Source organism: Carettochelys insculpta, chromosome 11 (assembly GCF_033958435.1).
Source record: "Carettochelys insculpta isolate YL-2023 chromosome 11, ASM3395843v1, whole genome shotgun sequence".
NCBI lineage: Eukaryota > Metazoa > Chordata > Testudines > Carettochelyidae > Carettochelys > Carettochelys insculpta.
The window spans coordinates 8,770,097-8,785,659 of record NC_134147.1 but is presented as its reverse complement, the minus strand read 5'-3'; the positions used below and the strand labels follow the sequence as shown (position 1 = coordinate 8,785,659).

General features: G+C 44.3%; 1 protein-coding gene across 10 annotated transcripts in view; it reads right to left on the bottom strand.

The window, feature by feature from the left end:
• Positions 1-14,013, bottom strand: part of ATP2B2 (ATPase plasma membrane Ca2+ transporting 2) — a 340,287-nt gene extending 326,274 nt beyond the window's left edge. For all 10 annotated transcript variants that reach the window (XM_075006185.1, XM_075006187.1, XM_075006186.1 and 7 more), the window contains exon 1: positions 13,815-14,013. In XM_075006185.1, coding sequence (XP_074862286.1) covers positions 13,815-14,013 — 199 coding nt within the window. The remainder of the gene's footprint in view (positions 1-13,814) is intronic.
• Between the last annotated feature and the right edge of the window lie 1,550 nt (positions 14,014-15,563).

Genomic DNA, 15,563 nt, shown 5'->3' with positions numbered 1-15,563 from the left:
CAATATTTGTTTCCTACAACAAAGTGCGCAAAGCCAGAGTAAATGATACAACATGCCAAAACCAGAAACTAAATGAGTAATCAAATCTTATTTGTCACTTCGAAAAACAAGTTGAGATATAAGTTTGGGTAACCTCTGAAAGACCGTTTGTTGTTCTGCCTTTGCAGGTGCTAATCGCACACCCAGACAAGAGTGTGTAGATAGATTCACGCCCTGGACAGAGAGCTGTGGAGAAGAGATTCTCCCTATTCTGAGCAAACTACAATCCAGGTATTACCTTCCAGACAAGCTGAAAGGGAGGCAAAGTGGGCAATTGTCCTGGGATCCAGTGATTCAAAGGGGCTTAGTGCTCCTGGCTACCACTGCTGCTATTTCGGCAACAGTGGCGCCCAGAGCACCAAGACCTTTAAATCACTGCTGGAGTGCGGCCCTGTGCATTCCATGCAGCTCTGAGGGCTGGAGTCCCAGAACACACCCCTTCAGCACAAGGCCCTGCCCCTTCTGGGATGATGAAGCCAGGTGCCCTCTACCTTGTTCCAGGGGCCCACAGAGGCTGTTGGCTTCACTGTTACCTCCCCTTCCCCCGACTAAACATCAGAGAGTAACCAGCTATCCTGTAGCCTGCAGGAGCAGAAGCAGCCAAAGCAAGGATCTCCGGGCACTGAGAAAACTGTCCAGGTTTGCCTGGATTTCCTCTGCCCTGTGCTGACAGGATGTTTGCACCAACCACCCCCAAACCTGATGGTCTCTATGTCAGCATCATTCCAAATCTGCTCCTTCTACCTTCTCCTCCATTACTCCATCCCCCTTACCTCTTTCCTTCCCTTTTCTTTCAGTTTTGCTGATCCCTTCATATGTCCTTCTCCAGTCCCAACACATCACCAAAAATCATGGAACTAACACAGCATTTGCTGCCCTCATTTGCTTGTCTGTCCTCCACTTTGCCTGGCACTGGTGTTTGCCTTTTTTGTTGCAGAACAGGGGAACCTTTTTGGGGTCACGGGCCACACACAAGTGAGAAGCAAACAAACAAAACAGCCTTCCCTGACCTGACCCCAAGTGAGAAAGGGCAGAAAAATCCACACAGATGTGGCCCCTGACACTCACCTCACTCCCCTCCAGCTCCAGGCCCACGGGGTGTGGAGGGTGGCGCTGAGGCTCAGAGTTTACCCAGGTCCAGATCAACTCTTCTGGGGTCATGGGGCCAGAAGATTTTGTGGGGTGCCTGAGGCTCTGGGGTGGAACCAAAATGAGGATTAGGTATGCAAGGGGTGGTGGCTTTCAGGGAGCAGGCTGGGGTCACAAGGTGGGGTCAGTGTGGGAGGGAGGGCAGATGCAGAAGCAAGCTGGGGATGAGGATGTTAGGTCTGAAGGGAGGGAGGGTGCAGGAGAGGCAGGGGCTGAGAGGTGCGCATCTGGGTCAGAGGAGACAGGGGACTGGGGCACTACCTGGCTCAGCTCTTGGCAGGTGGACAGGTTTCTTTGTGAAGCCTTTTGTACTGCAGTGGAAGGCTCCCTCAACACACAGAGATGCTCCCTCCCTCTGCCAGGCACAGCTTGCCTTGATCAGGCCCACGTGGCTTGTGACTCCCAGTGGAGCGCCATTGCTGGTTTGCACCTCTGGCGGGTGGGTGAGTCCTGAGCGTGGGGGACTGGATCAAGGCAAGCCACAGACCAGATCTGGCTCATGGGCTGTAGGCTCCCCACCCCTGGTTTAGACCATAATCTATTCAGAGCAGGCACTATCTATTGCTTTCTGTGTATTGTGTAAAATAACCAGGCACCAGCGCTGACTGGTCCATAGACACTACTGTAAAAGAAAATCATTAATCATAATAATGTGACCACGTCATTTGAAATATCTGATGGACAGTTTCTAATTTTTCATTGCTAGAATTTTTGCTGACTTGGAGGATCACAGTTCAGTTCCTATAAGTGTACTACTATTTATGTAAAAATATCCATTAGGCGGGGAGTGAGGGACACAGCTAATGTATGTGGCTCATAAATATATTAACGCTGCATGACTCAGAGAAATCCATTTATCACATCAACTAAGGAACACGGCATGTCAAATGCCATTTCACGAATACTAATCTCCCCAGCTTTATACACAGATCATCTTCTAAATTCATCACTGTGATGCCTTTTCAGAGGAAAAAGGAGAGAAAATAGTCTCTGTCTTATTCTCTATCCCTTTTTTAAACATCCAGGATTTGCCCACATCTTGAATACAGAGAACAGATGTGGTTGCCTCATCTCAAAAAAGACATTTTGGCATTGGAAAAGGTTCAAAACAGGGCAACTAAAGTGACTAGGGTTTTGGAACAGGAGCCATATGAAGAGAGGTTAAAAAGTTATCAATAAAATCATGACTGTTGTGAAAAAAGTGGATAAGGAAGAGTTATTTACTTGTTCCCATAACATAAGAACCGGGGTCACCAAATGAAATTAATAGGTAGCAGGTTTAAAACGAACAAAAGGAAGTGTTTCCTCATGCTGCGCACAGTCCAACTGCGGAACTCCTTGCCAGGGGATATCATCAAGATCATGCCATTAAAAGGGTTCCAGAAAGAACTCAGTATATTCATGGAGGTTAGGTCCATCAATGGCTATTAACCAGGATGGGTCTGTAGTCTGTCAGATGCTGGAAATGGGTGACAGGGGAGAGATCACGCAGTGATCACCTGTTCTGTTCACTCCTCCAGGGTATCTACCATTGGCTGCTGCCGAAGCTGGGCTAGATGGAACTTTGATCTGACCCAGTACAGCTGTTCTTATGTAAACATTCTTGAACCTGAGCCAGAAATTCACTTATCACTTCCTATGTACAATTTCAGAACCAGATAGCTACCATAGACCTCCAGTTAATTGGCATTGTGAGGTATTTACGATGAGGTTTCAGTTTAGGGTGACTACATTGCCCTTTGTCAAATGCAGGACACCAGCCTCTGGGGATGGGAGCGGGGCTGCTGTCCCATGTCAGGGCTCCTGCGTGATGCGGGCTGCTGCTCCAGGGTGAGGCACCAGGGAAGGGGCTCTGCAGACAGACTTCAGTGGGGAGGCGCCAGGGATGAAGGAGAGTAGAGGATGGGGGCTCCAGAACCCCTGAGGGGAGGGAGGTGTTCCAAAGCCTTCTGGCAGTGGGGGGCGGGCAGGGAATAAAGCTGGCGTGGGAGGCCAGAGAATGAGGCAGCCAACACGTGGAGGGGCTCCCAGGTAGTGGGAGCTGCCTCCCCTAATTGTAGGGCACCAGGGAACAAGGCAGCCAGTTCATTGTGGAGTTTGCCAACAGCAGGGGCTGCCGCCATGGACTGCCAGGGAATGGGGCAACTGCCCCACAGAGGCGCTCCCCTGCAGGAGGAGCTGCTGCCACAAGGTGCAGAGCTCCAGGGAACAGGGCAGCCACCCAGCGGAGGAGCTCCCTGGCTGGAGAGGCTGCCACCCCGGGACACAGGGTGCCAGGGAACAGGAACCCTGCAAAATATCGGACAATTTGCCTATTTTCTTTAAAAGGTCAGGATGCCTGTGAGACAGCTTAAAAAAGGGACTGTACCAGTAAAAATGGGATAGATGGTCACCCCATTTCAATTCACTCTTCTAATTAAATTCTGTTTTATGGGACTCCATTACCAAGTTAGCCAGCCATATTTGAATATTTGTGACCTCGCCTTAAATTATGCTTAAGGATAGAAATTAAATGTTAAAATATACTTTCTTGTTACAATCCCTGTTGGTTATGCAAAACGTATCAGCAGCAATTTCTCTTTCAAACATCAACACCTGCAAGTGTTTCACCAGGCTGTGAGGTTGTGAGATAGTGGTCTCAGTTATTAATCAAGTTTGCTGCCCTGTGAGGCAGTAGGCTCTGGGACAGAATATACATTTGAGCGACTGGGCTCACAACTAATGGTGAACTATGGAGTGATCTCAAACTTTGAGCTTCTCAGACACCAAAGTCACAGGTCTGACCAAAGAAAATGTCATGCTGATGACCAAAAGGGACTGAGTGGAGAATAAACTGTGTGACAGAAAATATCAGGCATCAGGGTTTCTCAGAAATGTTTTATGCATGTTTGAGAGGGCTCTGCCGATTCTTGCTAAGAGCCAGGGGGGGTAGGGGGATTGGGAGGTAAAGGGGTATACACATATCAGCTCATTTGCAATATGATGCCGTCTCCCTAGTCTAGGTCAAGAAGACTGCCAGCCATTAACCTCCCAAGAATATGTGCAACTGAAATAAGATACTCAGTGCTTACAGATTCGCCTGAGACATAACACATAAAAGCAACCCCATGAGACTCATCTTAGACAACACATCATGATCAGTTAAGAATGGGCTGTTTAGGAAGTGGAGACAAATGTTAACAATGAATCGTAACTATGTGTGGCTTCCTGTTGTGTTTCACAGTTCGGTGGGAAGCTGTACTTATATTTTTTGAACTCCTGGAGTAGTCAACTGCATGTATTCTAGCTTACTGCTTCTGGAAGCAATAGTGAAATGTTTTTTATAAGCTTTATAAAGTTAATTTCCTTCTCTGCAACTTATATATGTAAGGTGTAGGATTCCTTATACAGCAATTTTAACATGTTCTGTCCCACTGAAGAGTTTACATCTGGAGTGAAACAGGAGCAGTTAATGTAAAGCTCCTACAGATTCTACTCAATGTACCTATTCCCTAAGCAGGACGTGCCCTTGAGGGAAATGTTACAGGGTTCTACACACTTAGCTCCATTCACAAATTTAAGCAAGTGTGAATGGTCAGTTGAAGTTGAAAGCATGTGTAACCCACACACCTATGTGTAATTGCCTGTTCCTCAGAGTGGCACCTACCTGGACCACTTACACGGAGAAAGAATGAGTCACCTCTACAGCCTTGGTTTAGCGCCAGCTGGTGTTTAGCTAAGACTGCAGAGGCTTCTGCACTAAACTTCCCAGGTTTGAGCCCACCTGTGGGTGAGTCCAAGTGGGGGCTCCTCCGGAGCTTAGCGGTATAAGTGGTCTAGGTACCAATATGTGTGATAGAGAACCACAGACAGGTATGTGGGTTAAATGTATATGAGGAGAGGAAGAAGTTTCTCATCACTAAAAAGACTTGTTAATGAGGCAAATTAAGTTGCATATGTCTCACTCCTGAGAATCTCAAACAATTGCCCTTGTTTGTAATACATAAGCCAGTCAAGATCTCTATTAAGGCCAAGGTTAAATGTACTAAACTTGTAAATGAATTCCAATTAAGTTGTCTTCCTCTGTAATCTAGTAAAATTCTTTTGTAGAATGGCTACTTTTAAATCCATTATTGAATGTCCAGGGAGGTCAAAATGATCATTTACAGCTTCGTGAGTAGTGAAGTGAACGGAAGGAGAGCACAATCCAAGGACCATGGCTAAGAAGGTACAGAAGGGTAAATGGCAACTCCATTATATAATCCTCTACCCTTCTCTCTTGCCCCCTTTTGGAGGTAAAAGGAGGGAAAACGGAGGCTACATGCTGCAGTGTTTGCATCCACAATCCTATGGAAATGTGTCAGAAGTGACTGCTGGCTGGGTCAATATTATCTTGCAGGAGTTCAACTTCTGCAATGTAGAGCCAAGGAGAAGAGTATATATCAGCAGAGATGAGGCTCACACAGCCAGGGAGTCAAAAGGTGGCTGGGAGAATCAGTTTGCCTCCAAAAAGAACAGGGCACTCAAGCACCTACTGTGGGTTTTGGGGGGTAGGGATGGGGGCGGAACTTTTAACTCTCTGGCACAAATAATCTGGTGGAAGCTAAGTGAAAACTTGCAGAATTTTCCCACCTTTGGTAGTCAGTAGTAATAAATAGGAGAGCATTGGCTCCTATATTCCCAATGAACTCAGATCCATTTTCACAGGAAAGGATGGTCGAGATTTTACAAAGGAAATTGTTTGAATAAATTTGTGTTCATGTCCAGACAACTCCAATGAATTTGAGCTATTATTCACACGAGGGTCTTCAGCACTGAAGCCCTCAGTTGTCCCACTTTGTATAGAGAAATATTCATGGGCGCAGGAGGACTGAAACCTTGGTCTGCCATCTCCTAGTTGCTGGTCTGTAAAATCTTTCTACCCCTCTATTTGGACCAATGAATATTTAACTATTTTACAGAGTGGAACAGGTTCAACAGGACACACTGAGTGACTCCTTCCCAACACTAAACACCCTATTTTCTATGGCATACCCAAGTTCATCTCCCCACACCACAAAGCAGGCAGAGGGAAGAATTGAACTCTGGTATCTACATACTAGATGATTGCTCTAACCACCAGGCTAAAGATTGTAATTGGATGTTGTGTTGGTTTATAGCAGCTCTGAGCACACTTGCCAAACTGGGTCCCAAAAGTGGCGTAGGAGGGGCTCCTAGGCTATGTCTACACTAGAGAGATCTGTCAACAGAAGTTACTGTCAGAAGATATCTTCCGACAAAACTTCTGTTGACAGATTGCAGCAAAATAGATTGAAAGGGCAACCCACTCTGTCGACAGAGGGCGGCTGGACTTCCTGGCCACTCTTTCGGCAGAACAGCCAACTAGAAGCACAACAGACCGCGCTACCTGATGTCCTGGAAGCCCTGTCAGTTGACAGACACTCCCCCACCCCAAGCATCCAGACCAGCTTTCATTCAACAGATGTCTGTAGACAGAGGCATTATGACTCACAGGAGCAGGATAAGACTGTCAACAGAAGTGCTGCATTCTTTCAATTTACTGCTGATAGAACTCCCAGACTTTTAAAACCTTCTGGACATGACACAAAGTGCAACTTCTTTCTTAAGTGGGATAGAATTAGGAGCCTGCAGAGACTGTTAAGAGATGGTTTATTATAAGTTGAAGTGCAGAGGGGCAATCAGCTTATCTATTAAAGAGCTAGCAGGAAAATGTGAAGGCAGTATGTGCACAGAGAGTTCCGACATAGTGCTTCTGATAATGTGAACAAAATAAAGTACCTATTTAGAAGATACTCTGTTTCTCTGCTTGTGCAAAAAAATAAATGTTTAGTATGTCAAAAGGCTAGAACAGGTGCAGGATCAGACCATCTAACGATGCTAACTGGGAAGGGCATCGGCAGCAAACAAAGACAGCTTTCATTATTTAAAGCCATGCCTTCCTTTTAGATACATGGATGTACAGACACAAGTCAGGGGCTGGATATGAACAACAAGTCTGAATCTTGCACTGTGTTGCTAAATGGCTATGATTTTATGAAAACACAAAAGAAAGGAATGAGTTGATTAATATAGCAATCTATAAGGAAAACCATGTTTGGGCATATCTTTCACTGCCTTTGATGCTGCTGCCCTTGGGTTCTGGAGCAAGTATTTTAATCAAAATATCACACAAGTTGCAGAAAGTCACCAAGTACTCAAAATTAGTCTGGAACAGTTGGGTAAGAGAGTCTCAAAAGATTACTATCCAGTAGACTTTTGCATTAATCCTGATGTTAAAAACCTATAATCTTGCATAGAACTCTCAATCTTTCAGTCAACTCAAATAAAACTGGGAAAAACAATTAAAACTCAGCCTGCAAATAACTAATTTCTTCCCTTTCAAAATCCTTTCATTTGTTCTCTTTTCATCCCAGTTTATGGTGTCAGATTTACCACAAAAATCTCTTACTAGCAACATTTATTTCCCTGACACTAGAAACCAGCATAGTATATGTAGTACTCATTGAACAACTCCATTATTTTCTTCACTCTGAGTCACTCTGGTTCAATACTTAACTTCTGTATTTAAACAATTCATTTAAATAATTGTAATTTACAGCATAGTCCCAACTTCTAATTATTCAGAGTATCTTTAAATAATTGTAACTTACAGTATGGTCCCAACTTCTAATTATTCAGAGTATCTTTGAGAGGATTTATAATGGAGGGAAAACTTACATGACCATATTTTAACAGAAACAAGTTGGAGTGTCTCCACTGGTTTATATAGCGAAAGACTCTGTTATGGCTTTGCTAGCTTTGTTGGTCTCTGTTTTGTGGCCACAAATAAGAGTCTATTTTGTCACAGTGTTGGTTTTTTGCTCCTTACTCATTCTGTTTGCATATTTTAATAAAATATGTAAAACTTTATTGGACTGTCATCACTAAAAATGAAATAAACCCCCGCTTGTTCTGGGGCCTCTGTCAATATCTGCCATTTGACAATACAAACAGCAGGGAGGAAAGTGCAAGACAAGAATTATATTATATATCTTAGCAAGAGCGCAGTAACAATAACACAAAACGTAGCTTCTGAAAATCAACATATGGTTAAAGTGCATATTGACTCTCTCTGCTTATCATAGTCTGAAAGAATCCCAAAAGCCACTGCTAAAACTAGGGTGATTTTAGTTTTCATTATTAAGCCCAGAGAAGATTAAAATCCAGGTCCTATTGACTCAGTATTTAAAGTTTGGATTTTAAATGGTTTGAACCAGTGTTAGCCTGTCTGGCTACAACCAGTCCAGTTTCTAAGAGACTAATACAACAGACAATTATTTTACAGCAGTCAACAAGCTTATTCTCTGGTGCTGTAACACCACCTCTAAAATGTAACATCTCTTGGAGGTTTTGCTTCAGACTTATCAGCACATACATTACCAAGGCAACAGTTGCTTCACAAGAAGGATCTAGAAGTGAACAAGGTAACACACATCAGTATTAAAGACACCTTTACTTTTACATTGTAGGATCTTACCTCTGAAAATCTCTGTCACATATTACTCACTTAAATAATTAATACATTAATTGTTATCTAAAAAGAATGGATAGTTTTGTTATTCTTGGAATAAAAACATGTTGCATAAATTATATTTGTGCCCACAGTATAAAATTATAGATAAAATATATTTACATATTAGTTTGTGGAAGGGCTACATTTGATATTCTTTTAGCTAACTCCACACATGATATCAGCAGTCCTTCCTCCTTCATGAGGTATCATTATGCTTGAGACAGCCTCACAGAAAGTTACACAGCTATTGACACAGACATGTTCAACTGGTTCAAATATTGTATTGTACGCTGAGAGACAGCTGGATGTTCCTTGAATTTTGTACCACCATGTTATGAAAAACTATGTATAATATTTTAACAAACATTAATTTGAGCTCAAGCAGGTTTATATTTGTATTTTTGTCATAGAAAGTGTTTTCATACAGTTCCAAAAAAACCTAAATTGAAGCTTTCCAATACAATAAATCATACTTTAAGGCAACACATTCTTTAAGCATAATGAGAACAAGGAGCCACACTGCATCAACAGTTAGAAAATACAAGATCAATGAAAATATAGAGTCTAAAGGGGGCATGCAACTGACAAAATATATATGTTCTCTTAACAGATATTACTATATTAATCAGTATGCTCCATCAAACTCTTATTTAACATTAATCATTGAGGTTAGCTATTTACTAACCACAATTCAATAAAGCATGGGACAGGGCATGTACAAGAGTGACCAAGGCGGCTGAGTCACATTTGCATTGACTAACCCAGGTGACACAATTTCAAGGGCTTTAAATCAGTCTTCTAACAACCACTTTAAAAGTTTAAGTGGCTCTTCCTGGCATTGTGTAGGCCCTCAGTCAAATATTAATATGGGAAAAGTGCAACAGATGAAACTACCAGTTACACCTTACACCCTTCCTAATATGATATTGTGCAGGCAGATAGGCTCAGGTCAGATGACATTGTACCACACTGAAACTTAAGTGTTAGCTTAAGTGCTGCTCGAATTCCGCACACCATGACCATAAACTGACAGTAACTCCCATACTGCTAGCCAGGCACAGGAACCTCACCAACCAAAGTCATCCACGGTGTGTGATGAGGCATGTCCCACCGGATCCTCAATTGTGTTGCTTAAATGAAATTAATCATCACAAGTCAACCAGGACATGCCCCCACATGTATTGTGTGCCCCCCGAAATATGTCCACATACATAGAAGAGGCAGGACTCCTGTACTAAAATTCCTGAATAGAGGAGGAAGGCTGCCCCCCAATTTTCCCATGTATTACATATCATTGGCTACTTCTGCAACTCCCTGTTTTGTCTGCTCTGCCCCTGTGCACTATTCACCCGCGCTCTCTTGTGCAATAAGGACAATGTGTCCAGGTATGCGCCACTCAGCACTTTACCCTTAGTTGTACTGAGTAGGTGACCTTCCATCAGATCAACCACTCCAGCATAATCATCTTCAGGACTACACGCTGCTCCCCCACAGGGCCCCTAGATGTCTCTACTCTATCCCATCAGGTTACATTTCCTGATGGCTGGTGATTCCCAATGTGCTCAGGGACTTTGTTCCCAAAACGGATTTCTCCAACCATACAGGGGCATTGTCCCACCTGCCCATGTCCTGCCACCCAAACTTGGGCCCATGCTGGACCTGCCCTGTCACCCTGCTCACACCTAAACACCTGGCGTTGCTTCAATAACTATAGTTAGTTTGCAGCCACTGTGTAACACCATGAGTGCCCCCACAGGTCTGCCCAGGCTCCTGGTAGTCATGCTCCTGGGTGCAGAGTATCCACTACAACACTGGGCCCACTCCTGTCAGTCTCAGGTGCACTCCCTGAGGGACTGGCTGTGCACTGTCCTGTACCTCACTGTGGCCTCTGTAGCCGCCAACCACTGCTGCTCTGGAAGGCTGGATATGACCTGTGCCAATCATCACCCCCCCACAACCTCTCTCAGGGTAAGATCACAGCCCTAAAACCACCGTTACCCCCACCCCACCCCATGTGCTCCTTGGAGAAGGACAGCCTGGTTCCTGTGTTGCCCTGTACACTTTGGAAGCCCTGGAGAGCTGTGGAAATAAGCTGGGTGAGAGCCTCACTGACCACATGCCGCACAGCACTGCTGTTTGGCCCATTAACCCACACCGCCTGTCCACCTGCATGCCTGGCTGCTTCACCTCGAACAATCACCTCCCCCAGTCCTTGAGGCTGCCTTGGATTATCCCACCTTTTAGTAGCCCTGTCCTGGTAAGCACCCCATGCCCATGCTTCAACACTGCTCCTTTGTGTGCCCTACAGCCCTTGATCTCCATCAGGACTGCCCAGTGCTGCGTCTGGTTGTCCCCATTCCAGCAAAGGTGCAGTTCCTGAGCAGTGGCATGTTCACAACTGCGAAAACACTGCAACCCAAACCTTCCACTCGAAAAGACAGCTGCTGCATGGATGGGTTAAACTACCTCACCTTCCCCTCTCCCTCCTGCTCCTCCTCCTGCTGGCAAGTGGTTGCTTGAAAACTGGACATGCTTCTCTTGCCAGGTCACCCTCCCTGATTGCAGCTTCCACCCTGACTCTACCAGCCCTTTCCAGTACACTGGAAAGCAGTGGGAGTCAGCTTCCCTTGCTAACACACACCACTTTCGTGCTGCTAGCAGTCTGCCTCTGCCTGGGTTTCCTGAGGCCTGGGGTCAGAGGGTGCTGATCATCTCCTTCCCTGATCTCACTCTCCTTCACGTCCCTGGATTCATGCTGCCTCATGAGCCTGCCTCTGTCACTCCTGGCTGCAGCTGGTTTTGCTCACTTGAGTGTAATAAAGAGCCTTCCCCTGCCCAGTGCTTGTCCTTTATACCTTTGGGACCTAACATTTCTGAGGAGATGAGTCAGTGCTGCAAACTGCCTGCTGTACCATACAGCAGACCCAGCCCACTCCAGTAAGCCCAGACACCTCCTCCCCAGCTTAACTGTGGTGCAGCCAGTCTGGGTACGAGGAACAATGTTCTTCTTGTATTTCATATCTTGCCGAGAAAGCAAATGACAATTCCACCACGGTAAACATTAGGCCAAGCTGTCACCTGACAAGACTCTATTTAAGTTCTGATGGTTGCTCCAGCTGCAGATCTGGTCCATAAAGTTCCACAAACATTTAATGAGTGTACTGAGTTACAAATCTCAGCAGATTGCCATATTTGTGTGTTAGCACATACTGGCTACGTCTACACGTGCAGCCAACATCGAAATAGCTTATTTCGATGTTGCGACTCGATGAATAACGTCTACACGTCCTCCAGGGCCGGCAACGTCGATGTTCAACTTCGACGTTGCTCAGCCCAACATCGAAATAGGCGCAGCGAGGGAACGTCTACACGTCAAAGTAGCACACATCGAAATAGGGATGCCAGGCACAGCTGCAGACAGGGTCACAGGGCGGACTCAACACCAAGCCGCTCCCTTAAAGGGCCCCCTCCCAGACACAGTTGCACTAAACAACACAAGATACACAGAGCTGACAACTGGTTGCAGACCCTGTGCCTGCAGCATAGATCCCCAGCTGCTGCAGAAGCAGCCAGAAGCCCTGGGCTAAGGGCTGCTGCCCACGGTGACCATAGAGCCCCGCAGGGGCTGGAGAGAGAGCATCTCTCAACCCCACAGCTGATGGCCGCCATGGAGGACCCAGCAATTTCGACGTTGCGGGACGCGGATCGTCTACACGGTCCCTACTTCGACGTTGAACGTCGAAGTAGGGAGCTATTCCTATCTCCTCATGAGGTTAACGACTTCGACGTCTCGCCGCCTAACTTCGAAGTTGGTGCCGCTACTTCGAAGTAGCGTGCACGTGTAGACGCAGCTACTGTGTCCCACCAAGATCTTCTTCTCAGTATTCTCATTTCATTTTTTCTCCTATGGTACATCATGATATATGAGCATGTGGTACTCCTGGAACTTACTGCTTATTTCTGGCAGTTTTACCTGGTAAATCATTACCAAGCTGATGAAATCATTATTGGGGTTGTCAACACTTGACAAGTTCTGATAACAGATAACTGAAGAGCAGCATGTGTATGGATATGACCAACATATATAAGACAAAGGCAAACCTATTTCCTGAGGACTTCTTGTATACCTTTATAACGGCACTTTACATGGTATTAACTAAACTAGTACTTCAGGACTTCCTTGACCATGTGTCTAAATGATTAATTTTAGAATGTTACTTTACGGAAAAAAAAAGCAGATATTAAAATAAAACTTGTACCTCCTTGAAAAAGGACAAAAAATGTTACAATGAACAAGTGGGTCTCAGCTGCATTACAAGAAAAGACAAAGACAATGAGTATTATAGATTCAAAGACCATGTTATTAGCCTAGTGTGCTCCTGCCTCTTTCAGATATAAAAATACTGTTAGTGTTGAATGCTATGGGTAATTCATGAGAATAGATTATTGAATGATTATGACTCAACTGATTAAATGAGGAAAGCCCAGTTTTGTAATGACCAACAGAAAAGCAAATACTACAAATTTGTTTACAGTATTATCAAATGTCAAGGCTATTAATAAAAATATATATACTGTATATTGGTATATTGGGCAGTTTAATATTCACAAGCTACATGTTCTCTTCAGACCATTATATATCCATATAGCATAACATACTACAAAATAACTGTCTTCTTGCTCCCAAAAAGCCATACACAAGGTAGAGCATCCTCAGGATGCAATTTGCTTTTGCTATAAATTTGGACTTGTATTTAGGTATTTGTCTGCTATTTAACATGGAATTAACATATTCACAATTTGAATATGTAGCACTATTTTTACTCTGACACTAATTTTAACAAGCAGCCATATCTGACAAGCAGGCTGTCTAGGTCTTCTTTCATTTCCCTTTTCAGGGGCTTTTTTATCCTTTGTAGTGTTATATTGTTGCTGCCGGGAGTAATGAAAGTGCTGAACGAATACTAGTTCAATAGTGAAGCAAGATTATCCCCCTCCACTATTTACTTTAAAGTGAAGATCTCATCACCTTTTACCACCTCAGCCTCAAATGAAGAAAGAGAAATGCACTTACCTTCTGTTGGTGACGTCTTTAAATGCCGGCAGAGGCCCTCTGTGTCCCCATATGTCTCCTTAATTTTCACTACTGCTTCTGTTCCTCTGAGTTCCATGAGGGAGCGCAGCTCCTGTAGTGAGCACCCAAATTCTCCTGCATGGTTGGCCTCGTTTCTTTGGTTCTTGGTATAGAAATCACTGTTGGTCATGTCACCCATGGTTGCTGATTTTATTGCTCCACTCTGTACACTAGAGGGAATTTTAAAATTGCTTCAAAATTGCTAGGGAGGAAACTCCAATTCCAACCTAAAGGATTAAGAAGAATCTAGTGTGTTCAGTGAACTCAGTGGAGAATGCCTCTGATGACTGAGGTGTCCCTGACCAGGTAATAGGCTGCAGGATGGCTGCTCTCAAGGCTGCAGACCAGCTCCACTCCATTCACCATTTCCCATTATGCTGCAGTTGGTAGAATCTACATGGTCATTTCTTCCTCTGGACCTTTGGGATCAAAACAAAACGCAGCTGTTAGAAGAGTGAACCTAGAAACTTCAGAAGGATCATTTCACTGTCATTCTCCCCATTCCTCCTAAACGTAGTCCTTAAGTAAAAAAAAAAGCCCAAGAAATAAGTGTCTGTACATTCCTGCAGCTTATCACAGCCAACACTGAAGCCGGTGGCACTGCTCACTGTGTCATACACACAGCTCTTTCCAGCTAGAGCAGCAGTAGCAGTGTTCCTTACTTTAATCAAGTCCCAAGAGCACCTGCTAAATGAGATGGATCATGAATATTAATCAGCAAGCCATTAGTCCAGCTGCCTAGAAGTGCCTTTGGTATGTGTTCTGGTTCAGACTGCTAGAGCCATCTTTCATTTGAGAAGAACGAAAAAGCCCCATGAAGGAGTACAGAGTAATAAAAATTAATTGAACACTATTACTTATGCCTTCACCCATTACATAAACCATTTTTCAGCACAGGAAAAGTAAAATAGGAGGAGGAGAAAGACTAGGAATGTTTTCATTGCCAATCCAGAATACATTTAAATAAATTAAGCACTGCAGCTTTGTCAGCTATGAAAATAAACACACACAGGAAGGGAGATAAAGCACCTGAACGCTTCAGGCTAAACAATGTCTCTCATAGGAACAGGAAGGTTTCAGTTTGCTTTCCTTCAGCACTAACTGCTGACTCACCAACATATCTGATAGCTTTGGCCTGAGAACTATAAAACATTCAGATCAAGAAAGGGACATATTTATGCAGGGCTTTTAAGAAGAGTACCCCTAAAGAGTCACATTTGGACCATGTGGTACATCAAAAGATTACTCTCTAAGACATCCTTTCAAAGTTGGCTCTACTTATGCAGACGCCAATGCACTTGGTTGAAATGCGGTTGAAACCACACTTTGTCAGAGAGTGTAAGCAGAGATTAAAGGATTCTTTTTTGCTCGATGTGGAATGGTGCCAGTTCACTGCCTAATCCATAGACCCTGGAATATTTCCCATAAGACAGGAAAGGTTTGAGTATGGTATTAGCCTAACGAATAAGGGCCTCCATGAGTGTCAGGCTATGTCTACACTAGAGGGTTTGTTGACAAAACTGGCGTTTTGTCGACAAAAACCTGCCTGGCATCCAGATTCACAAGGTATTCTGTCAACAGTAAATCAACCAAATGCAGCACTATTGTTGATAGCAAGCTGGTCTGGACATTTTGAAGGGGTTGGGGGATCTGTCGACAGACACAGCTTCCAGGACACCTTGCAGCTCT